The following is a 26,984-nucleotide window of genomic DNA, read 5'->3' on the forward strand; positions in this document are numbered from 1 at the left end:
CACAGGCTTCTCTTAAATAACTCATTTCCACTTCTCTCATTCTTGACTTGTGTCCTTCCAACAACGTCCAAGCATCACTTCCATACGTTAGAGTTGGTATCACAATACTGTCATGTAGTAACTTCTTCACTCCCATACTCACTTCCCTGTTTCTTATCACTGCTTTCAAGGAACCAGCAACCTTTCTTCCTTGTTGTACCCTTTCAAGCACTTCACCCTCCAAACTTCCATCCTTACTCATCACAATACCCAAGTACAGTAGAACCTCTTTAATCCAGACCCCTTTAATCCGGATTTCTGTTAATCCAGACAAAATTTAAAAATAATAAGCTCGAAAAATATGTTGAAAGAAATTCTAAAGTCATTTTCAGTATCGACGCGGAAAGCGATCGTCATTCGTTTAGTCTCGGATCACGCTAGGTCGCAACATGGGCGCCTGTTTAAACACACGCTAGCATTCGTTCCATCAACTAGTTCACCAACCATTTATATTTTTACGCTGTATTTCAAAAGTTAATCCTCCTTACCATGCCCCTTAATGCAAGTGTAGCTTCTGCAATGAATAAAGGTGTTAAAAGGAGGAGTTTGCTTACACAAAAATGGGTCAGAATATTCTGCAGTGTTTAATGATTACTGTAGGTTATTTTTTGTACTTAAATGTGCTTTACTTGTACATCAAACATTAGCTTCTTGCCCATATGTGCATTATCAATATGCCAAAGATGACAATGTATTTTTTGCCTACATAAGTTTTATTTTTATTCCAAATATTACAGTTAATTAATTAATTTTTTTTTTTGCCTACACGGGCCTTAGTCACTTACTAAATTTAAAATGTAGGCTAGTTTCTTGTCATGGCCTTACCTGTAAATTATGCAATACAAAACTATCGTACATGATTAGTTTTGTTATTTTAGTACTGGTATCCTTTCATCTTTTGCAGTTACGTAGGGTTGACATATGCCACATATGTTAATAATTAACAAACATACCATATGTAGATAGAGTTTGGTATGAACTGGAGATTACCCTGATGGTCCGGACAATCTGCTAATTCAGACAACCCTTCCCCCCATATAGTCCGAATGAGAGAGGTTCTACTGTACTTAAACATACTCACATTTTCCATTTCCTCACCATCCAACCTCGCTGTACATTCACTGACTTCACCTCTCTCAAAGACCATCACTTTACTCTTCCCTGCATTCACCTTTAGATTCCGTTTCTTACACACTCTCCCAAACTCATCCACTAAGCCTTGCAGCTCCCCTTCGTCTTCACTCAACAACACAGTATCATCTGCAAAGAACAGTACAGGGAGTTTCCAAAGACTACCCTCTCTCACCAGGGCAACTCCAACATCCACTACCCTACCTTGTACCTCTTTTATTACCCCATCCATGTACAGATTGAACAACCATGGAGACATGACACATTTCTGTTTCAACCCAACCTTCAAAGAGAAAAATTCACTCAGTTCACTATCCACATGCACTGCAGCCTTAGCACCATCGTAAATACTTTTCACAGCATTCAACAACTTCCCATCTACTCCATATATTCTTAATACTTTCCACAATCCTTGTCTATCCACCCTGTCATATTCTTTCTCCAAATCCATGAAAGCCGCATACAACTTGTTTCCCTTCTCTAGAAACTTTTCCACTAAAGATCTAAGAATGAATATCTGATCTACACAACCTCTCCCCTTCCTAAAGCCTCCCTGTTCTTCTCCAACTAATTCCTCTGTTCTTTCCCTAACTTTGTCACATAACTACTAAATTCTAGCATTTAAGCTAAATTATATCAGTATTAACCTAACCTATCCTTATGTTACCTAACCTTACCTAACCTAAGCTAACCTAACCTAACTTTACCTAACCTAACCAAACCACCAGCCATAACTGCTAAATTCAAGCTGCCATAATCCTAACCACTCCCATTTGAAATGAGTACTTTTTTTTTTTTTTTTTTTTTTTTTTTTTTTTTTTAGTATATTTCCTTTCCGTATACATCATTTATCTTTTGCTGCAAAATAAGTATCACTCATACAAAAAACATGTAGTTACCCAACATTTTGCTAAGATTTTGTAAAATTACCCTACTGCCCCACAGACTAGCTAGGAAATGAGGCTGAATTACCCTATGCTTGGTAACACTGGGGCAAGTAGTGATGCCGCCAGCCCTCCACTAACCAACGCACGAACACAAACTGCGCGGACAATACTCTGATACGGAGTATTTTCTCTTACTTTCTCCTGTCCAGAGTGAAGTTGCATTTTTTTAAATTTATTCCGAAATATCAGACAGAGATCTGGTCGGCTCCTGAACTCCGATAAAAGCAAATTCTGGTGTAGTGAAGTCCAATATGTCAAGGTTTTACTGTACTACCCTGGTTGGTAATCATGTACAAGTAACTACACTTGATTTTGAATGAGATTGGAAATGTGTGTGAGAAATGAAATTTGAAATTACAGTAAATGTAGCAGAGAGTTAAATTATGGTCCTAAGGGGAATGAAATCATGGAGAGATTAATGATAAATTATGGTCCTAAGGGGAATGAAATCATGGAGAGATTAATGAGGCTCAGTGGTTAGGAGGTGGAGAACATGAATGCCTACATATATTTGGGTAGTACGATGAGCAAGAATGAGAGAGAAGGGGATGAATCGAAAGAAAGGGTACAGCAGGGAAGTAAGGTTGCAGATACTGTACACTGAGAGTATAGTTATAATTTTCTATTTAGTTTTGTTGTATTAGCCTCAAATCTGCTTTATATATCCATTGCCAGAAAACTTAATAGAAAAGGAAAATACTGTAGTGTAGAAATGTATGCATTCAGTTGATATATTCTCTGCCATCACTGGCCTCAATACTAACAAGGCATATGGGCCTGATGGGATCCCTCCTGTTGTCGTCAAGAACTTTGTTTCTGTGCTTACACCCTGCCTAGGTAAACTCTTTTGCCTTTGTCTGTTAACATGTACCATTCCTTCCTGCTGGAAATTTGCTCTTATTCAGCCTGTCCCAAGAAAGGGTGACCATTCCCAGCCATCAGTAACTATCGCCCAGTTGCTTTAACATCCTGTATTTCAAAAGTTTTTGAGTCTCATCTTAATAAAAAAAAAAAAATTAAAGCACCTTTCCTCTCATTACCTTCTTTCTGATCGTCAGTATGGGTTGTGCCAGGGATGTTCCACTGGCGATCTTCTCACCTACCTTTCAGACTCCTGGTCATCCTCCTTTTGAGACTTGATGGCGAAAGCTCTGCACTTGACATCTCAAAGGCTTTCAGTTGAGTCTGGCATAAATCTTTAATTTCCAAACTGCCCTCTTATGGTTTCTATCCCTCTATCACCACCTTCATCTCTAGCTTCCTATCTGGTCATTCTTTAGCTGCTGTTCTAGATGGCCACAGTTCTTCTCCTAGAGCTGTCAATAGTGGTGTTCCTCAGGGTTCTGTCCTATCACCAACTCTTTTTATTCATCAGTGACCTTCAGATCTGTACATCCAACCCTATCCACTCATACGCTGATGACTTCACCCTTTGCTTCCCCATTCACTTCCTGCAGCGTCCATCTCAGCAGTCAGTGCAACAAACAAGGCATGAGGCTATGGCGCACCTAATGTTTGACTTGGTTCATATCTCTGACTGAGGTAAAAGTAATCTTGTTGTTTTCATCATCATCATCATCATCATCATCATCCAGACCTCCTTTCCCACCCTTGGGCAGGGTGAGGAGTAGCAGTGTCCAGACAGCTCAAATTTGCCCAAACCAATGGGCCATGCTTCCATTCACTCATAATTCAAGCCCCCAGAATCCTGGCTCTATCGGATATGCCAAAAATATTCACCATGTTTTGTAGCTTCACATAAATATATCCGATAGAGTCAATCTGGACACTGCCACATTAAAAAGGGGTGCCAAATCCCTGATCATGCACTTCTCCTCACAACATTCATTCAGCCAGCTCCATCTCTTGTCAGTTTCCAAGCCTCACCGACACTCAAACCTCTCTTCCTCACACACTCATCCACCATATCTCTCCACCTTCTCCTTGGCCTACCTGGCCTCCTCCCTCCTTCAAATTTGCTCAGATATACCTTTTTCACCACTCTGTTGTTATCTGTTCTCTCCACATGACCAAACCATCTCAGTACACTCTTTTCGATTCTGGTGTCCACCGACTTCCTCACTCCACATCTTTCACAAATCACATTATTTCGTATCCTATCCACCCTCTGTACTCCACATACATTCCTCAGCAATCCCATCTCCACTGCCCTTACTCTTGACTTTTCATTTTCATGCCACACCATAGTTTCACATCAATATGTTAAAGTTGGCACTAACATTCCTTCATGTAAGCCTTGTGCAGCTACAACACTCAAGCCTCTGTTTCTTATGAAGGCCTTCATTGCACCAGTTACTTTTCTTCCTTTTGTCAATCTTTTTTTTAATGCATCAAAAAACTCAGTTTTTACATGTTTCAACCTGACATTATCTTCCGCAGGAGTATCCTCTAATTTTCAGCAATATCCAACTCAATCCTGCATATCTTTAAACATACTTGGGGTTTCATTCTCACAGGATTTTTCTTGGAAAGATAATATTACCTCTCGTAAAATCTGCTTCCAAGAGATTAGGTGTGCTGCGCTGACTCCTTGCCTTCTTTACTCCTGCACAGCTGTTGACTTTATACATGGGTTTTATTCACTCCTGTGTAAAGTACAACTCTAAGGTGTGGGGAGACTCCCCACATACAGCTCTTCTCAACAAGATGGAGTCAAAGGCTTTTTGTCTTATTAACTCTTGCCCTCCTACTGGCTCCCTTAAAACTCTGTCTTGTTGCTGCATTGTTGCATTTTTCTCTCTCTTCTGTCGCTTCTTCAATGTTCATTGCTCCTCTGAACTGTATGCTGGTATCCCTCCACCACTGTGGCAGGTGTGTTAGCACCCATCTAGCAACAAACTCTCATAACAACAAACTCTCATCTTTTTTCTGTTCAAGAAAAACCGTTACTCCCAGTCCTTCATGTATGCAACAGGTCAGCCCCAGAACTGTCACCCTCTGTCTGTATTTCCTACTGCCTATGATCTCCGGTCTTTCAAACGCAGTCTGTCCAGGCATTTTGAAATCAATGGATCTGGAATTTGATTCACTGTTATCTTGTTTTTATTTTTAACTTGGAGGAAACAATCTTGTGGGCCCCTGGCCTTTGGTTCCTTCTTTCATTAAAAAAAATATATACTGTATATATACAGTATATATATATATATATATATATATATATGTACAGTATATATATATATATATATATATATATATATATATATATATATATATATATATATATATATATATATATATATATATATATATATATATATATATATATATATATATAGTATATATATATATATATATATATATATATTGCTGCTTGAATTTGGATGACACATTTCACTTTGACCTTTGAACAGCCAGGGTTGGTTGCATTGCACTTATTGGATAACATGTTGTTAATGTTCGTTGTTATACAGTACAAACTTTGAAAACCAAAAGGCTTGGGTTCAAAGGCTTTATGGAAAATGGAATATTTTGGAAAGCAGAATCATAATGATAAAAATGGGAAAATCATGCACAAAGTAGCCTACACACCATGAACAGTAAATGCAATGAAGTGCATGTCGTGTATTGGTGCTGTATCATCTCTTGGTACACCTATCTGCAAATAAACATTACCCACCTATTGCACGAAAAGATATTTTGGGAAGCAGAGGTTTTTGGAAACTGAGGTTGTACTGCATGGAGTATATGTTTTGAAATATCATTCACAGTTGTAGGTAGTGGTAACCTTCATCCACTCACTTGATGTAGTGGTGTCGACTTCTTCCTACTCCTTTCACATTCTGTCTCTGTGTATGCCCTCCTCACTTCCTATTACAGTACAGTACTTCCTTTTCTTCCAGTCACTTTTTATTATCCTTCACTTCAGGTGGCTCTCTGCTGAGTGGTAAGTCTAATAGTTTCCTGTACTCCAGGAAACTGTTTACAACTCTGGGTGGTAACCATGTAGCCAGCTTACTGGGTGGCTTGGAGCCTGCTATGGTGCTCCTGGTAACCAAGTGGAAAGCACAAGTGCAGCATCCATCCAGGAATTAAACCTCCACACTATTTACCATGTCTCACTGTGGTAAGGTGCTGTCAGCTCCAAGGAAACATTGGTTCATTACATGGGAAGACCTTGGAGGGGCAGTTGCTTTCTGTGGTTGACAAGTCAGCTTAACCAGACAGACTAGAATTGATCAACAACAACCTCTGAAACATTTTATTAGATTCAAACACTGTTGTATATGATAACAGAGGTCAATACTTTGTTACAGTATCTGAATGTTGTTCGAGGAGTGAGGGTGAAGTTCGGTGCCAATGCAGAGAAGCTGATCCGAGGTTACTATGTGGCCACTCGAAGGTTGCGGGGAGACTGTGTGCAAGGCTCCACTGTTCCCATCACAGCTATACATACTCTGTTAGTACATATCCATTTTATTTACTGATGTTAGTTACAAAGCATGATATACTTGTTTAACAGATGGAGACTGTGAAACCTGGTATAAACATTTGCAGACATTAAATCTTACCCATTCAGTGCCATGTTTTTCAGGTTTATTTTTGCTATGCTCAGATAAGTTTCTTCATTTGAGAGAAAGAGAGAGAGAGAGAGAGAGAATCATTGTGAAGGGATTAGTAACCCTTTATTAACTCATTCATTATTTTTTTTTTTTTTAATATTATGGCCAGCCACATATGTTGAGCTTAGGAGAAACTGCTTGTGATGTTAGGGTTAAAAATATACAAATTTTTTTACATCAAGGATATATTTCTTGTTCTAAGCTCAGAGTAAACTTCCTGTATTTAAGTGAATGGTAAATTTGCTGAAACTGTGTATTCTGTCTTGGTGTAACATATTTACTACAAAAGTGTCCCTGTCAGTGAAACGCTTTCATTATATATATACTGTACAAAGCACTGCACACTGAATTCAGGTCATTGGAATTGTGTAATACAAAACAGTTTCTCCCCAGATATGTTTTGTGTGATGGTTTCTGTCAGCTCTCAGCAGTGCAGAATATCAGTTGTCTCAAATACCTCATACATTGCTTTTCCATGTCCTTTCTGTTTTATGCCTTTTTCTCATCTTTTTTTTGTACTGTTGTTGCTTAATGGGAGGAGGGGGCACCCACCATCCACTCACTTGATGTAGTGCTGTCTTCAGATGACTCAACATTAAGTGACAAGCCTAATGGTTTCCTGTAAACCAGGAAACCATTACAGTACTGTATTGACTGGTAAGCATATAACCAAATGATGCAACACTTCAGTCAGTTGAGTGTGTAAAGTATTAAATCTGAGGGGTAGCTGAGGTAAACTGCTCACAAAGTGCCTCTCAGGGATGAATGAGGTTGGTCACCCTTGCCTTAAATATTGGGACTAAATAGCCTAAGTCTGGGTTCCTTTGCTCCTGATGAGGCAAAAAAAAAACAAAATAAATAAAAAATAAATAAATAAATGATGATGATAGTGATAATGATGATGCATAATGTTTAGATTTTATGTACTGTATATACAGTATAGCTTTCTTTTACTACACCAAAAAAACAGACTCAAGGTATGCAGTCCACAAAAATCTCTCGCCATATGATGGAAAAGAATAAAAAATCAGGGTTGAGGTCATTCAAGACTTGAGTTTGCCTAGAGTAATTTCATATTGAATACTGTCTGTGTGCTTCTAAAAACTACTAAATGAAAATCCCTTGCAATGAGGGTTATCTTCCGGCAAATGAGATCATCATCATCATCATCATCATCATCATCATCATCATCATTATCATACTGTCATTATTGGTGTCTTTGTCATCATCATTACCATCCCCATGATCCTGATCTCTTTTCCCATCTGATGAGGTGAAGGAAGGTCCAGAAAGCAAGTTAAAAGAAAATATGATAGAGGGAGAACTGTCAACTATATCCCTGGTGAAAATAACCAAACACTCATTCACTCACCATTCAGACCCTCAGAATCATAGCTTCCCCCCTTAGGCCTATCCATATGTGTATTCACATGATTTGTATATTTCTTTGTAGATGCACTTCATATTATCTGCCTGATGAAGAATCTGTTGGGTATTAGGTTATGAAAGGAGTGCAAGACCATTTGAATGTGCTTTTCTGTGCATAATAAAAGCAGTCAACTCAATCCCCTGTCAGTTCTCTCGTCTCACCACCTTCCATATCTCACTGTTACACACTCATCTACCATATTCATCCATGTTCTTGCTTTGCTATGTCTCCTTCCACATACAGACTCATAAACTTACATACTTTTGTTTGCAGATGATACTGTGCTAATAGCTAGTAGATATGAAGTAGAATCACAGAATATGAAAGAACACTTTGGTAGTGTGTTTGGATTTAAAAATTTGAAGGTAATAATGTTTTTGAGATACAAAAGTAAAGTGAACATAATGAAGACCCAAGTGATGGGATTTGAAAGAAGCAAAGAGGTAAAGTGTAGGCTGAGTCTGAGTGTTACAGAAACGAAAAATGCACAGGTGTTCAAATACTTAGGTTGTGTTGTTGGTGGGGGTGTTCACCATCCACCCACTCGATGTAGTGCTGCTCTCGGGTGCCTGCCCTTTCCTCTCTTCCTTCTTTCCATCCATCTGCTTCTGTCTTTCTTTCCCTCATTCTTTCCTCCTCCTCCTTCTATAGGTGACTCAACACTGAGTGACAAGCCAAATGGTTTCCCTATACACCAGGAAACCATTTACTGTGCTGGGTAGTAACAATATAACCAAATTATGGCATATGGTGGTTTAGTGGGCCATTAACTCCTCCGTGGCTGCTGGCGTCGAATGACATTTAGCCGATAAATGGCCACAGGCGTTGTTTGAGCGGCCTATAAAAAACAGCGAAAATTTTGGGGAAGTGAACCAATGTTCTGAACGTCTTCAGTCTGACCCACTTTACACTCTCATACACCCCAAATGTCAGTACACTGCGCACTTCCGTGATGAGTGAACGCCCGAGTTCCGCCTCTCTCCCTGCCCCTACCCCAAGCCAGCGCTGCCCTCTCTGGCCCCTTAAGCCGCTCACCAGACCTGAGATCAGGGCGGAGCTGTTTCCCCGTGGGGGGGGGAGAGCGACGAGGACCAATTTGGGTCTGACCTGGAGATGGAGAGTATGGTGGGGAGCAGTGATGAATGGTATCACTCTCCTACTGCCAAGGAGGACAACAGCAACATCTTAGAGAGTGAGGAGAAGCCACCACCACCTCGCCATAGAGCTCCACCACCACCGAAGAGGAGACGGATGCTGGTGAAGCGGCTCTTCACTAAGGGAGAGGAGGGGGAGGAAGGGAAGGCTGGAGTGCAGGTGCACTAACCCTGCACCGCCTCGTCACCACATCCCACCATTGCACACACCACCTCACCACCCCACACCACCTCTTCAGCCACCTTACCACTTCCTACCACTTCACGGGCCACCTCACCACCCCCCACCGAGTATCATTCCATTGCCATGTACCGACTGTGTGGACGAGTGCAGTGTATATGGTCTATATTACTTAGTGTAGTATTACGAAGTGAGATACAGAAGTGTAAGACAGTGGTAGTGTGTAAAGTAGATTATGTTTTGTAAGTGACTTGTACTGTACACAGACTGTGTTTCCCAGACAATGAATTATCTCTGTTGACTTTTGACCTGCCAGGGGAGGGCAGAGATGGGTAAAAGTTCACCTCCACTGACTCCTGTCATCGCATCATGCACTTGAGGTGAGTAATTACACTGCTCTGTATTTATTTCTCAGATGCCAGCCCCCATGTATTTCCTTATATGCTTATTACAATCTTTTTCCCCTAGATAGAGTGGCACTCATTGCAGGTTCGGTTAGTGGTATGGAAAATGCTATCTTACAAGGCAACCGTGTGATATGCCGATTTTTTCGTATTTTGACCATGTGAAGGTTGCCCCAACAAACAACCCATCCCTTCCACCCTGCCCTGCCAGCCTTGCCAGCATCAGTGTACGTTCCTCTATTGTTATCGACGTATTTTTTTTCCTGTTTATGAATTTGAACTACTCGCAATCATTGCAGAATCACGTTGAAAGAAATAAAATTGTGCATAGGACATGAGTATGATATTGCACACAGTTACCGTGCGATACTCAGAGTTTGTATTCCGACCGTGTGAAGTGTAGGCAAACATACAGCTTTATCCTTTTTCCTTACTCAGGCAGAAACTAACATACATTCCCAAACTCACGACACATAGACAACAACATGTGTTGCAAAAATAACAAAATAAAACTACTGTATGGAGAAATGTAAACGTGTTATTACGGGAAAAATATGTTTTTTCCCCTCTATACATATTTATTTCTGCTTTGTCTCTCTGTTCCTAATAATATGACCTATTCATAGTTTTGAACCTGCTTTATGATTCTATTTTAGCTATGCAGGTGGTGTGGGAGCAGCTAAAAGTGCCTCCATTCCCCTACTTCTGATTGGAGCTGACCAGGTGCTAATCCACCCGACCCTCCACTTTCACCCCCCGTGGGAGAGCCTACCCTCGGAGGACTGGCAATTTTCTCATTTAGGACTGAATATTCAATCCTTCCACTCCCTCTTCCAACCATACTCACAACGCTAATGTGCAAAATAACTTGAAACTACCATAAACATATTTTATATCAAGAATGTGAAAAAATATAATAATTTTTTGTTAGCCAATCCTAACATATTATGTACTGAAATCATTTTATATCATCGTATCTAATATATGCGCAACATTTCAGCATCATTCACATTGTTTTGGGAGGTAAAAAAAAAAAAAAAGATAACACATGCGATGTTGTACCGTGGCAATACACCACTGCGGCGGATGTCCGTTGCCGATATTTCTGCAACTTCCGCGCTCGATTGCAAGCCACAGAATGGATCTAGGAAGCTGGGATTTGCACTGTTAGATGTGTCTGAACTTCCTCTTAAATATGGCAAGAGAAAAAAATCAGTTTCTGAAACGCCACAAACTTGCCCCGGAGTTGGCTAGGGGCACACGTAAAATTCCGGACCTACGGTCATGGTAGGGTTAAGGAGCTCCAGTTGGACTGAACTGGTGCAGGTTTATATCCAATGGGTGGTTGGGGTTTACTGCTTATGTAATGCCACTCAGAGATGAGTGAGGCTGGTAACTCATCTTAAATGTCAGGACCAACTTGCCTAGCCCCAGGCTCTTATGCTTCTCATGGGGCATCACAGGATTAGATGATGAATGAATGAATGTGTTGTGAACAAAGATGATAATAACTTGAGGAGAACAGTGCAAGAGACAAATTATAGTTTGAGTCTGAATATTACAAAAATGGAAAATGTGCTGGTGTTCAAATATTTTGGTTGTGCTGTGAGCAATGAAGATAATATGAAGGCTAACATGAAGAAAAGAGTGGAGTACAGAACTGAGAGTAGTGACAAGAAACTGGAAGGTAAGCTTAGGAGTAAAGATAGCATCTGTGAGAGGTGGACCCTTTTGGTATCCATGCACTGCATGCCTGAATGTGGATAGCAAAATTTGACAGTTGCACACTGTTATTTCAGGGTGCCACAGAGCCTATCTTCAGGGTGGGAGTGCTGCTTCATCCTTTAATATTGTGGTCTTGGCTCCTCAAAGTGCAATGGTTGTCCTTCCTAAGGCTACTGTGGTGTCAGCTACCAGGCCAACATGGCTGGCTGCACCACATTCAGCTACTGTCCTTCCTGATCCCCATTTGATGAGGGTGGCAGCTTATTGGAAGTGAAAGGAAGTGAAATTAGTATGTTGCAGCTTCACCTTTGTCTTCTGCATGGAAGGAGTCATCTGTAGGGCCCTAGAGGTTGCCATCATCACCCACAAACAGTGGCACTAAAGAGAGAGTCTTACATCCCCCAGTGCCTAGGCCTGACCCAAGGTCTGACCCCAAGCTGATTGGAAAATCTTGTCAGTCCTACAGTACTACAGAAGCTTGGAGAGGAAGCTGAGAAGAGCTTCAGTTGCTCTTAGCTAAGACCCAACAAACCTGTGTTTCTCTGCAGGACCTTATGTTGGGAGTACCAGGGGATATGCTGATGTATTTTCTCCCCCAAACCCTGTAGGCATTCATCATGGTGGCTGTGCTTTCTTCCACCAGTCAGCTGTTCCAGTAACATTGTTCCTGCTCCAGTCTTCCCTCCAGGCTGTGGCAGTTCAGTTTCACCAGGGAGGGGAAATGCAGTTTGTATGCAGCATGTGTTAGGAGTGTAATGCTGTATGGCAGTGAGACCTGGGCAGTGAAGGAGGAAGATATTCACCGGCTCAGACGTACAGAAATGACAATGATTAGGTGGATGTGCAGTGCGTCCCTGCGTCCAAGGCCTGGAGGGGCTGGGTTTACAATGGAAGAGTTGAGAGGTAGGATGGGACTGGAGTGTATTGGTGTTGTGATGAGGAGAGGTAGATTAAGGTGGTTTGGACATGTGGAGAGGATGGGGGATGATAATTGGGTAAGGAAGGTGAGAAATGTTAATATTGGGGGTGGGGTTATGAGGGGTAGACCGAGAAAGACATGGGACGAGGTCATTAAGTGTGACCTTAGGGTTAAGGGACTGAATAGGGGGGCTGCAATGGATCGTGCAAAGTGGAGAGCCGCCATTAGGTGACCAAGGCCGACACATGCAAGCATGTTGGAGCCTTTAAAAACGAAAACGAAATCTACTACCAGGTTCCCTTGTCCATCATGGAAGCCTTGATGTTTCTGCATAAGAAAATAATGAATATTTTGTAATGTACAGTATTATTATGTCCAGTGCTCTCAACTTTGAGCTAAGTGTAATGTCACATGGTCCTGCATTACGGGTGTTCCTGTCCACATTTCTGGTGGAAGTCATATTCTCATGAACTGTGCCATTAAAAAAAAAAAAAAAAAGAAAAAAAAAAAAAAAGCATTACTAGAACCACTGTACTTTTGAGATACTTTAACCATGTGGGGCAAGTGGAGAGTGGAAGACTGGCTAGTTTTGTGTATGAGTACGAGATGGAGACAGTGAACGTGGCGAGGAATAAAGATGGGAGTGTATGATAGTCAGGGTGATATGTTGTTGAAAGAGAAATCCTTTTTTTATGGTCACCTCTTACAGGTGAAGCATCAGGCAGTACACAGATAGACAGATCACTACCAAAGTCTGCAATACATCTGTACTGCATTTGTTAGGACCTTGTTAAATCCATTAATGGCCTTGTTTCTGTTAATTTTCCCATATTTTGTATGGACTTTTTAATTATTTGGAACTTCCTTTGAAGATTGATGTGTTTTTCATAGTGGTATGATAGTCCAGGCCTACTTCTGCTAGGTATTCTGTTTCACTGGCCCTCTTGTGGTTGATGGAAGTTTCTAGAAATATTCATCAGAATTGTTAAAAGTACCCACCTTTGCCACAGTAAGAGTGTTATTACTCTAGTTAATCACAAGATGAATGTACTCATGTAAAAGTAATAAAGTATCCATCCATCATCCAATCCTTCATTGCCCCAAGAGGAGCGTAGGAGCCCAGGGCTAGGCAGTTGGTCTCGACATTTAAAATGTCCCTGAGTGGCATTACTTAAGCAATCAACCCCAACCACCCCTTGGATATAAACCTTCACCGGCTCAATCCGACTGGAGTGCAATAATTACCCACTGTACCACCAGGTGCCAAAATCTGGTTATATGGTTACCACCCAGCATAGTAAATGGTTTCCTGGGGTGGTGTACAGGAAACCAATTGGCTTGTCACTCAGTGTAGAGTCACCCACAGGCAGAAGGAAAAGGAAAGAATGAAGGAAAGAAAGACAGAAGAGGGAGTGTAAAGTCACCCATAGGCAGAAGGACAAGGAAAGAATGAAGGATAGAAAGACAGAAGAGGATGGAAGGAAAGAAGGATGGAAGAGAGGAAAGGGCAGACACCCGAGAGCAGCAGTACATCGAGTGAGTGGATGGTGAGCGCCCCCACCTACCACTAATAAAGTATCTTGTTCATGAAATACTGATGTGCTGAAAGTAAAAAGTAACAATTACTCCTCAGTCACCTCAAACTAGTTAATTATTTGATGCTGTCAGTGTGACACTAGTGGAAATGAAGAATGCTGTGAAGTGGCTGAATAAAAAATAGTAAGGCATCATGTGTTGATGAGGTGTATGTACAAAAGTTAAGTGTAGTTGAGAGGGTGCAAAAAAGTGTTAGTAGGTATTATGTATGAAAACTTAGTAGTGCTATTTTGATAGAAGGGTGGAAGAAGGCAGTAATTGTCCTTTGTATAGAAATAAAGGTGGTTGAAGTAAATTAAAAATTTATTGTGATACAAGGGTGCCAAGGGTTGTAAGAAATGTATATGGAAAAATTATAACAGAGAAGGTAAAGAATGCATCAAATATGAACAGGTTGGCTTTGAAAGTGGTATCTCTGTTTGACTGTCTATCTCTCTATATATCTGTCTGTCTGTTCTATCTCTGTATATCTGTCTGTCTGTTTATCTGTCTATATATCAGTCTGTCTGTGTATCTATCTGTGTATCTGCTAGTCTATCTATTTATATGTATATGTATGGGAGTATGAGGTAAAAACTAAATTTATGGGAGAGAGAGAATGTTAATCAATGGTGAATGGCAGAATATCTCCAAGTTGTTTGTGTGTATATGGGACTGCTTGCTGATAACAATAGGTTTGCAAATTGCTGCTGAGTTTTATTGATATCTATGAGTGTTGTGCTTTGAACACAGATGATAAGAGTTAAGTGATGGACTGACTTGGTGATAGGCAAAGAGAAATGAATCTATAAATATAAACAAACAATAATTTCCATCGTTATGTGAGGGGACGGCCACCCTTTGCGGGATTAGGGCGTCGGGCTATAGATAGATAGATAGATGTGAGGGGGGCTTGAATGGAAATTGAGTGAATGTGTGGTCCACTCAATGGGGATGCTATTACCTGGGTCTCCCCCCATCGTGTTTTTCCTCTTTGCTTGTTTTCTGGCCCATGTGTTCCCCCATCCTTAGTAGGAGGTAAAGAAGTTGTGATCATGATGAATCATGAGAGAGCATTGTGGTGGCACTGGCTTAGTGGGAAGGAAGCAGGGGGACTGAGACAAAATCACATGCATAGAGTGGTGAATGGTCAGCATCCATGTTTGCAATCATCTGTGTTCTGTCATTAGCCAGTAGCTAGTCAGTCTCCAGTGTTTAATGAAACAAGTACTTTTTTATTAATTTTCAAAATGTGTTGGATTCAACGTATTTGAAAACTCTCATCTCATACAGTGTTGGCCCATGAGGAGCGTAGGAGCCCGGGGCTAGGCAAGTTGGTCCTGACATTCAAGATGAAAGTCACCAGCCTCACTCATCCCTGAGTGGCATTACATGAGCAATAAACCTCAACCATCCCTTGGACATAAACCTGCACTGGCTCAATCTGATTGGAGCACCTTAATTATCCACTAAACCACCAGGTGCTATAATTTGGTTACATGGTTACAACCCAGTGTAGTACATGGTTTCCCGGTATACAGGAAACCAGTTGGCTTGTCACTCAGTGTAGAGTCATCCATAGACAGAAGGAAGAGGAAAAAATGAAGGAAAGACAGAAGGAGAAGGAAGGAAAGAAGGGAGGAAAGGGCAGGCACCTGAGAGCAGCATTACATAGGGTGAGTGGATTTTGAGCATCCTCACCTACCACTATGAGGGAAATATATACATTTAAAAAGTCAATAGGTGGTAGGTGGGGGCACTCACTTTCCATTTACTTGATGTAGTGCTGCTTTGGGTGTGTGCCCTTTCTCTCTTCTTTCCTTTTCTGTCTTTCTTTCCTTCATTCTTTCCTCATCTTTCTGCCTCCGGGTGACTTGACACTCCCTCTTCTGTCTTTCTTTCCTTCACTCTTTCCTCTTCCTTCTGCGTAGGGGTGACTCTACACTGAATGACAATCCAAATGGTTTCCTGAACCAGGAAATCATTTACTACACTGGGTGGTAACCAAAACAAATTATGGCACCTGGTGGTTTAGTGGGTAATTAAGGTGCTCCAATTGGATTAAGCCTGTGCAGGTTTATATCCAAGGGGTAGTTGGGGTTTACTGCTTACGTAATGCCACTTGGGGATGAGTGAGGCTGGTCACTCTCATCCTAATTGGGGATGAGTGAGGCTGGTCACTCTCATCTTAATTGTTAGGATTAACTTGCCTAGCGCCGGGCTCCTACGCTCCTGATGGGGCGGCATAGGATTGGATGATGCATGGATGGAAAAAGTCAATACCCAGAAAAATTACTTGTGTACATTACTCAAGTAAATTTCCTTTATTACATTACAGCTTTAGTATTTTTTGACAAGTGGACTAAAGGGAACTTTCTGTATGCAGTTGTACTGGTAGTGAATGATACAGTAAATGCAAAAATATTGCACTAATCTTTTGTGGTTTACTTTGCTGAAATTAATTTTTGATACATATTTGAATGTAGCTCACAGTACATGTACAGTGAGTCCATGAAATACGAAAGGGATAGGGACCAAAAAAAACTTTCGTAATCCAAAATTTCGTATATCGGAACGATTTTCCCTATTGAAATATACTGTACATACACAGGGGGGGATGCTTTCCAGGATCCCGTTGGACCCCCCACTTAAACTTTACCCCTCCTGTTTAGAAGTATGCAATACACGTATACAGTCCTATACTACTGTACAGACATTAAAAAATAAAACATACAACTAATTACTGTAGTAATAGTACACTGTCTATCTATTCTATCTATTGCCAGACGCCTCAATCCCGTTTGGGGTGGCCACAAACAAATCGCCTCCACATCGTCCTGTCCCCCGCCATTTCACTGCCTTGCTCCCAACTCACACCCCTCTCTCTCATATACCTCTCCACCCCATCCCTCCATCTCATCCTCGGCCTCTCCCTCCCTCTTCCCCCCTCCACCTCACTCACATACACTCTCTTCGTCAGTCTTTCACCTTCCATCCTCTCCACATGGCCAAACCACCTCAGTGTATTCCTCATAACACTTCCTATCACATCCACATCCACACCACAATGCTTCTTTATATCCTCATTCGTCAGCCTGTCTCTCCATGTGACTCCACAGGCTCCTCTTAAATAACTCATTTCCACTGCTCTCACTCTTGACTTGTGTCCTTCCAACAACGTCCAAGCTTCACTTCCATATGTTAGAGTTGGTATCACAATACTGCCATGTAGTAACTTTTTCACTTCCATGCTCACTTTCCTGTTTCTTATCACTGCTTTCAAAGAACCAGCAACCTTTCTTCCCTGCTGTACCCTTTCAAGCACTTCACCCTCCAAACCTCCATCCTTATTCATCACACTACCCAAGTACTTAAACGTACTCACATTTTCCAATTCCTCACCATCCAACCTCGCTGTACATTCACTGACTTCACTTCTCTCAGAGACCATCACTTTACTCTTCCCTACATTCACCTTTAGGTTCCGTTTCTTGCACACTCTCCCAAACTCATCCACCAAGCCTTGCAGCTCCCCTTCGTCTTCACTCAACAACACAGTATCATCTGCAAACAACAGTACAGGGAGTTTCCAAACACTATCCTCTCTCACCAGGGCCACTCCAACATCCACTGCCCTACCTTGTACCTCTTTTATTACCCCATCCATGAAAAGATTGAACAACCATGAAGACATGACACATCCCTGTTTCAACCCAACCTCCAAAGAGAAAAATTCACTTAGTTCACCATCCACATGCACTGCAGCCTTAGCATCATCGTACATACTCTTCACAGCATTCAACAACTTCCCATCTACTCCATATATTCTTAATACTTTCCACAATCCTTGTCTATCCACCCTGTCATATGCTTTCTCCAAATCCATGAATGCCGCATACAACTTCTTTCTCTTCTCTAGAAACTTTTCCACTAAAGATCTTAAGAATGAATATCTGATCTACACAACCTCTTCCCTTCCTAAAGCCTCCCTGTTCTTCTCCAACTAATTCTTCTGTTCTTTCTCTAACTCTGTCAATAAGTATCCTACCATACACTTTTCCTATTATACTAAGAAGACAAATGCCCCTATGATTACCACACACTTCTTTTTCCCCTTTTCCATTGTACAAGGGAATAATTATACCTGACTTCCAATCCTCCGGGACTCTACCTTCCTCCCAGGCCAATCTGCACATCTTCCTCATCCATTCTACTGCTATCTCTCCCCCATACTTCAGCATTTCACCACACGCTCCATCAATTCCTGGGGCTTTCCTCAATTTAACTTTCTTCATTGCTTCCACAACTTCTATCCTACTGATTTCTTCTTGTCTTCTCACCTTCCTCCTTCTCCCAGCCATTCCCCAGCCACTTATACTCGCATTACTTCCATCCTGTATGTTCAACTGTACACTGTACAGTTAAATATTGACCTGTGCTGCGGCTGGAGATTCGTGTCATTGATATGGTGCTAACTCACATGGTGGGACCCTATTAATTTCCAATTTCCTCTCCAGAGTCAGAGTACAGTGTTGCTTCTTCTTGGCAGCTGGTTCCCCGGAGGCTGAAGATGATGCAGGGCGCTTGGGAGGCATGGCAAAAGTTCGAAAACAGGAGAACAGCGAAAAACTGCGTAACGTACAGCGAAGCTGAGAGGAGAAGACAGACGTTACTTGACTAGGAAGTGCGCGAAAATGTGTTTACCAGAGAGGGGTTAGTTCATTTTCTTGGCGCAAGAGAGCGCGGCGCTGTGCAGCGCGCCCATTTTGAATTTTTTGTATTTCCTCTCATATCGCTTTTCGTACCATCGAGACAGATACTTTCGTATTGTGGAATTTGTCCTACATTCATCATTTTCGTACCATTGGAAATTTGTCCTTCGAGTTTTCGTATTTCAAGGACTCACTGTATTGCCAGATTTCATCAGTAGAGTGAATAGGAGTTCATTATCATTCTTCAACTAAATGATGTCCCAAGCTTCATGCACTAAGGCATGTAGATTGTTTGGCCTGTAAAGTGAAACCAAGAAATTTGGGGTTTGAATGGTGAGTAGATGTATGCATTTCCCCTATTTCCTTGGCCCTCAGTTGATAGTTGCACACTTTTACGTTCCTGTTTTAGGATCCCCCCCCCCCCTTTCCATGTAAATAGGAATAAGTTATAATGATGTACTTGTTGTGATGATTGCTCATCATATTAGTTGAGATCACTTGTGTAGGTAATACTATAATGTTGAACAGGATGAATGGCTCACTCAGCAGCCTCTCACATAATACCACACTGAGTCACCACCACATCTACTGGAAATAGCAGCTGTCTGTATGTGTGTCAGTTACAGTAGTAGGACCTTTACAACAAAGTATGAGGATACACTGAAAGTAATATCAGTGGTATTGTACACCTCCAGGGCACAAGTAGCAGCCAGCCATGCAAGGTTGGCTTTGCGAACTACTGTGGAAGGGTGGGATGCAGCCACTGCTGTGCTGCTTTGTGAGGAAGCTCTGGCAGCACACACTGGCTATTCTCTCCTCCATGTTACACCAGCACCTCACCTTCCCCACAACACTGACCTTCACACTTTGGTAGGCAGGAAGGTAAGCTCTTGCAGTATTTTTTGTATGCTGTACATCCACTAAAACAATTATTAGCACCCCCTGCATTGATACCCTCTGTAACCGTCACTGGCACTGAAGCCGTAAATACATGGGAAGGGTTGGTACTCCTGATTCTCCCTCAGTTTCTTCACTCCTTCCCTCCCCATCTCTCTCACTCTCTCCAGATATAGTGTAGTATAACTCCCATTGCTTCATGCCGTGTATAATGAATACACTCAATCCTTGTAAATCGCGTGTTTATAAATCATGGATTGGTAAATCACGACTAAGTGGCTGTCAGACTGCCGGCACCCTGAAATTGCTGTTAAGTCACGAAAATCGCGGACCTAGGCACTGAAGTGGGCCTTTTCCGAGCAGAATCGTAAACCGCGGCATTCAATTTGAATATCGCGACCCAACAGCCAATCACCACCCGTCCCTGGTGGCAAGTGTGCATACTAATGCCGCCACGTTGTTGTTGTTCTTCCCGCCAGTCCGCACACTACAGACCATCGCCGTGGAGTACGAGAGCTACCTGCCTTTTTTTGTACACCTTCCCCCCCACCTCCTATCTTCCATGGCTCCTCCCGAACCCCCGATGAAGCCCTCTAAGCAGTATGGCATCAAGAAGCAGCCGTCGTTGTTGTACAGTCAACGTTTGGAGCTCATTTGTCATGTTGAGAAGGGAGCACCCCCACCTCATGCTGAGAGGTTCTAAGTTCCTCCCAGCACCACCCCACTCCATTCACTTAAGCAATATCGTCATAGGATTAAGGTGAGATCCCTTAACATTGCTTATTTCTATTAAATACATGCACTGAATATTCCTAAATTCGTATGTTTGTGTTTGATGGTGCCTAGATAGGTGTAGGTAGGGTGCTGTGGGGGGTGGTTGACCAAAGTCCAGACCCAAATTCATTTTTCACATAAGAGTTATTATTTATAAACCACAGAATTTGTAAATCGCGGCATGGTCCGGACCCAAATTGCTGCGATTTACGAGGATTGAGTGTAAATCATAGCAATGGACATAATGCTTAAGGGGCGTCAGGTCAGATTTTTGGTTGAAAATGAAATTATGCATCAATCTTCATGAAACTTTACTGGATAATAGCAATGATACCAACTTAAGCATGTAGAAAGTTTCAGGACGATGCATGAAAAAAAAGAAAAAAATATTCAGTAAAATCTTAATATATTTAATCTAATTTCACTGACTACTGCTCCTAAGTGAGTAAACACATAATCAGTTAAAAAATATCAGTGATTAAATCATTTACAAATAAACCTTAGGAATTAGTTTTGCCAAATATAGCTATTATCCATTAAAATTTCATGTAAATTGATGCATAATTTCATTTTCAACCAAAAAAATGAACTGAGGCCCCTTAAAGGAACGTCTCAAAACAACAAAGCATTTTCCTCTAGATAATATAAAAATCAAAATTCTGTTTGTCTACTTGGCACTCATTGTATCTGAGGTTACCGCCTTATGATTTTCTTACACGTTGTGATACAGTGACAACCACCATCAGCATTTTAGGAATGGGTTGATGGCAAACTAAACAAAACACATCCACTTCCAAAGAACTGTACTACAGTATTATGTCGAGTTCTTTCTTAGCTCTACATCCTTCACCTTCGGGGAATTTTAAGTTTTATTATTCCATCCTTAGTACCAGTCATTAATATCTGTTCTCTCTTATCAATCATTTCCTTTTAATGTTCTGTCATTTTATACTATATATAGTATCATATATTTATTGGAAATCTCCGGTAACTACAGCCAAGCTTTTTATAGGGCCTGTCATTTACCCTCATTTACACTGATGATCCTGCATTGCAGCTTGTTGTAGCACACGGTTTTTATTATTCAATTATGATATTATCATTTTTCATGTTATGATTATGATTATTATTATTGCTGCTACTACTGCTCCTATAACAGCTACAACAACAGCTACTACTACTACTACCTCTACTAGTACTATTTTTATTATTATTATTATTAGTAGTAGTAGTAGTGTTGTTGTTGTTGTTATTAATATTATTATCACCTGTATTATTATTATTATTATTACTCACATAAAGGCCGCCGCCAATGTCAAATGGCCAGAAATGGGTCATAACTCAGGAACCGGTGGGGCAATTGGACTGGATTTTGCTTTATTCTTCTAGTTAGAGCATTTTAATGGTACATAGCTATAACAAAAACTACACTATGTTGTGCAGTTTTGGGAGTGTCACGGTAACTTCAATGCCCACAACGAAAATGATCTGCCTAAAGGCCACTGAAGCCACTCGATGTCAAAAGGCCAGAAATGAGTCATAACTCGGGAACCGGTGGCCCAATTGGACTGAAAATTGTTTTATTCTTCGAGTTAGAACATTTTAGCGGCACCTTGCTCTAAGCCAAGAAACCATTGACAACGCTGGGTGGTAACCACATAACCAAACGATATGTGCTCCCTACGTGTCAACAGGTGGGTTGGTGGAGGGTTAGTGCCCCTCCCCGTAAAACAAGAAACTCAAAGTCAATGGCCACCCCTTACGGGATTGTGGCGTCTGGCAATAGATAGATACGCGATTACTGTAGCCAGGGACAGATCAGCAATCTCTTGTAGCCAGGGAGAGATCAGCAATCTCTCAGTCATTAAAGAAAACTGTGACAAGAAATCACCACTACAATATGGTACAAACCACAAAGAAATGAATTGGAGAATATGGTGAGTCGTAGTGTTGTCTTAATAATGGCATTATGGTAAAGAAAATAACTTACAGAAACATTAAAATTCCGCTGGATGAAATGAATAAACTTCAGCTGTACAGTCAGGTCGCCTTCAGGTACAGTCAGGTCGCCTAAGGCGCGGCTAATTGGTTCTGGACAGCACCCGTGCAACAGAAAACCATGCCATACAAATATGTAAACCTATGGGAAAAATGGAATTTGGTTCTGGACATTTGCCCAAAGTCCCCCTTTTCACCCCACTTTTCCCCATTTTTCCACACTTTCCACAAGCACACAATCAAGCAATCAGTTGGTATTACACGTAACAATAGGCACAAAAAAACGGGAGGGAGATCAGCCTTGTGCCTACTTGGGCAATACCACGCGCTGCAGATCGAGCGAAAAAAAGCTCAGCCAAGTAGACACAGATCAGCTGACCGACCAAAACATTAAAGATGGCGAAGGCTGCCTGGTCAAGCACTGATTGAAGAAGTTTATTTGATAAAGTTTGTATACTCAAGTGTCAACAAAACTCACATTTAACACATTAATAATCATTCTTATATACAGTAAGACCTCACTATAACAGACTAATTGGGGCCTAAACCATTCCGAAAAATGCAAAATTCCAATAAAAGCAACATCCGGACTTCCCCCTGCTAACACGTTAGTCTAGATCACATGAACGGTTTTTAAACTGTTTTGACTACCTTTATGGTACTGTACTGTGTTATAACTTCACTACATTATTCAAATGGTATAATATATATAATAATACTGTACAGTACACTGATAAACATGTCTTTTATTTACCCTATTGTGATGAACATAGCCGAAGTGGTCAGGCAGTCTGGACTGCTTCTGGCTTTATCAGACTTTTTCTGATATACAGGAATTTAATCCGGTAGCTCCTCGAGTCCGATAAAAGCTAATTTCGGTCTATTGAAGTCCACTATATCGAGGTTTTACTGTATGTGATGATGTTGATGGGAGGCATTATACTTTGTCTTAGCTTAGAGATATGTTGCTTTGTCACTAACCCATTCATAGCGGTTTTACGAACGAACCCATAAACTAGTCATTATACCCAAAGAACCTTTAATATTACTTAACACAACGAATTTGGTGAAGTTTAAACACCTCATAAGAGAGAAAAAAGTCCACACTTGGAGCACTTGTAGTGTGGAGCTGGTCGTCATCTTCTTTGTTTACAAACAGGGGAGCACATCGCCAGGGAAATTTGCCCGCACCATAGGTAGTTTATGCATGTGGTTCATTTTGGGTGTATCTGGCACCTTGCCGTGTCATAGAAAACCGTGGCATAGAAGTCCGCGCCATAGGTGACTTGACTGTAGTTCTATCTCTTCATAATGCTGAGACCTACTATATTTGCTCATTGTCTTTCCTCCACTTCCGTCTTTCTTCCAAACACTATTCAGTTTGACACGATTCCTTTACTTCCTCACCAGTTGGCTTCAAACTAGGTACAAAAATTCCTTGGACAAATCCCCCCAGACAAAAGGTGATGATTTATTATTATTATTATTATTAATACTGGTATTACTATTATTAGTAAGGGATGAATAGAACTGAAGGTCAAGCCATACACACACAAATTTTGGAATTCTGTGTTCTTGTATGTTCATTAATTGTTGTGACAGTCTGTGCAGAAGTGTCACAGTACTGTAGGTGTGCGATTCTGCATTACCTTGGGAATGTTGACAATCTCTGATTTGGAACTGAGCTTTACGACAAAGTGAAGAAGCTGGAAAAACTGAAAGCTTTATCTGCTAGAAATTCAGTTAGGCTTTTGGGGAAGGGCCAGCTTTCAGATTTATTGAGATGTTTAAGGCCTTTAGTTTGGAATGTGCTCATAAGGAGGCCTTAGGATCCACTGCTGTGAAGTATCAAAGATCGGACAAACCCTTGCATCATTTATTCCAGTCAATAACAGTGGAGGGCTGAATTTAAATTCCTAAGAGCTGAATTTGAATTCTTAGGTGGCTGAACCTTTGGAGTTGGATAGTACCCTTCTGAATTGCCACCAGTGAAGAGCTGAAAGGCTCATTAGTAGAGGCCAGGTTCACTGCATTAACAACACTGACCAGTCCCCTAAAATACATGTACCTTTGGAGTAAACCTCCTGCTCATAATAGCATACTTGTTACCGAAACTTTTATGGACATCCCTTGAGGCTTTCATCATCACTGCCATTCTCTTAGAATGATCTATGAACCTGGTACTTTCCTCTATTTTATATTTTTATTTATTTATTTATTTTTACTATATAGATGTTACCTTGCAGACTGTTCAGCTTAGCTTCACTTTGTGGTCCATGTTTTGACTTTCATGTTTATGAGTATTTTATGATGAAGGAAAGGTAGTGGTGAACAGTGAAGATCTTAAAGATGCCTGAAGAGGGCATGATAACCAGTTGCTGAATGAGGAGTTTGACTGGAACAAGGAAGATTTGGTGTCACCAGATCCAGTGTTTGGCCCATGGCTTTTGATTGATGCTACTACTGTGAGCAGGGCAATTGGCAAGATGCATTTGGGGAAGGCCATACGTGTGTCTGGCTAGACTGCTGAAATGCTGAAGGCCTCAGGAGATACAGGAGTGGGGTTAGTGACTGATTTGATGAATATTATTATAAATGAGTGTGTTGTCCCAGATGACTGACTGAAGAGTGTGATTGTAGATGTGTAGAAGGGGAAGGGTGATGCCCTGGAAAGAGGAAATTATAGAGGGATAAAACTTTCGGACAAGATATTGAAGGTAATGGAGAGTTCTAGGTGGTATGATTAGAGAAAGAGTGAATATTGATGAGGTGCAGTTTGGGTTTATGTCCGGTAAAGGAACCACTGGTGTCACATTCATTGTTCGACAGCCTCAGGAAAAATATATAGGAAAGAAAGGGGAGCTGCACTGTTTTTGTTAATTTGGAGAAGGCCTTTGACAGTCTCAAGGGAGGTGGTGCAGTGGGCAGTGAGAAAGCTTGACATCAAGGAGTGGCTGGTTAGAGCAGTTATGGTTATGTTTGTGGGTGCTCGCATCCAGGTGAGAGTGAAAGGAAATTTGAGTGATGAGTTTTCCATGAATGTTTGCATGCATCAGGGATCAGTCTTGAGCCCCCTTATTGTTTATCATGGTGCTTGAAGCCCTCTTACATGACATCAGAAATGGACTTCTATGGGAGATGTTATATGCTGATAATTTGGTGTTGATTGCAGAAAATAAAAGGGAGGCAGAGGAAAGATTTAGGATGTGGAGAGATGGCTTGGGGCATAAGGGGTTGAAAGTAAATGCAGATAAAAGTGATGGTATCTAGGGCTGGTTGCAGGACTGTAAATGAAGAGGGAGAGTGGCCCTGTGCGATTTGCCACAAGGATGTGGGAAGTAATTCCATGCTGTGCAGTATTTGTGATAAGTGGGTGCATAAGAGATGTAGTGATATTAGAGGTAGACTGTGAGACAATGCTGATTTCATGTGCGCGGTGTGTTGGGGAGAGCATGTATAGATTGCCAGGCATGAAAGGATTGATCTTGCTGGTGAGTCTCTTGAGTGTGTGGAAGAGCTTTGTTATTTGGGAGACATGTTATGTGCTGGAGGTGGGGCTGGAGCTAGCTCTGTGGCTAGAGTAAGGAGTGATTGGAAAAAGTTCAGGGATCTGTTGCCACTCCTGAGATTGAGAGAGTTTGCCCTGCTCCATGCTAAGGGATCTTTGTATGAGACATGTGTTAGGAGTGTAATTCTGTATGGTGGTGAGACCTGACCAGTTAAGGAAGAGGATATTTGTAGGCTCAGACATACAGAAATGGCAATGATTAGGTGGATGTGTAGTGTGTCCTCGACTGTGAGGCCTTGGGGGGGCTAGGTTTATGATGGAAGAGGTGAGAGGAAGGATGGGACTGGAATGTATTGGTGTTCTGATGAGGAGGGGTAGATTGAGATGGTTTGGGCATGTGGAGAGAATAAGGGATGGCAGCTGGGTGCAGAATATGAGAACTGTGAATGCTGGCAGTAGGGTTGCGAGGGGCAGACCATGAAAGGCCTGGGACGAAGTCATAGGTTGTGACCTCAGGAATAAGGGACTGAATAGGGTGGCTGCCAGAGATCAAGCAGCATAGAGAGCCGTCATTAGGTGACCAACGCTGATGCATCCAAACGAAACAAAACAATGATGGGGTAATTGCCCCTGGGTCATTCTTCATTTTTCGTAGTTTTTTCTTTCTTGCCCCATGGCCACACTTTTCCTTCACTTCCCCTGTTTAGCTTGCTTAGTATGAGTAGGTTAGGTTCAGTTTGAATGAGTGAATGAGACTTACAGTTTCACTTGAAGGGAGGGCATCATGCCTTATGAGGTATAAACCAGAAAGGAGGAGCAGTGCACCCTAACTCTGGGATGATTTCCCCTGTCACCAGTGTTGGATCATCAATATAGGTTGTTGCTGTAGAGAAACCCCAGTGTGATTAGCCAAGGAGACCTACCAATCATGGGCAAACAATCACCCCTGCTTAGCTATCCTAAGAAGTGAAAAAATGTTCTCTTAAGGCTGACAATGCCTCACCATAGAGA

General features: G+C 41.5%; 1 protein-coding gene across 1 annotated transcript in view; it reads left to right on the forward strand.

Moving 5' to 3' along the window:
- Nucleotides 1–26,984, forward strand: part of LOC145417765 (minichromosome maintenance domain-containing protein 2-like) — a 149,744-nt gene that overhangs the window by 121,948 nt on the left and 812 nt on the right. Inside the window, exons 11-12 of the mRNA XM_080286372.1 lie at nt 6,392–6,534; nt 19,492–19,678. Of these exons, the coding sequence (XP_080142498.1) occupies nt 6,392–6,534; nt 19,492–19,678 (330 nt within the window). The remainder of the gene's footprint in view (nt 1–6,391; nt 6,535–19,491; nt 19,679–26,984) is intronic.

The sequence above is a fragment of the Coenobita brevimanus genome, chromosome 111 (assembly GCF_032717465.1).
Source record: "Coenobita brevimanus isolate Jiangsu-jjx chromosome 111, ASM3271746v2, whole genome shotgun sequence".
Classification (NCBI taxonomy): domain Eukaryota; kingdom Metazoa; phylum Arthropoda; class Malacostraca; order Decapoda; family Coenobitidae; genus Coenobita; species Coenobita brevimanus.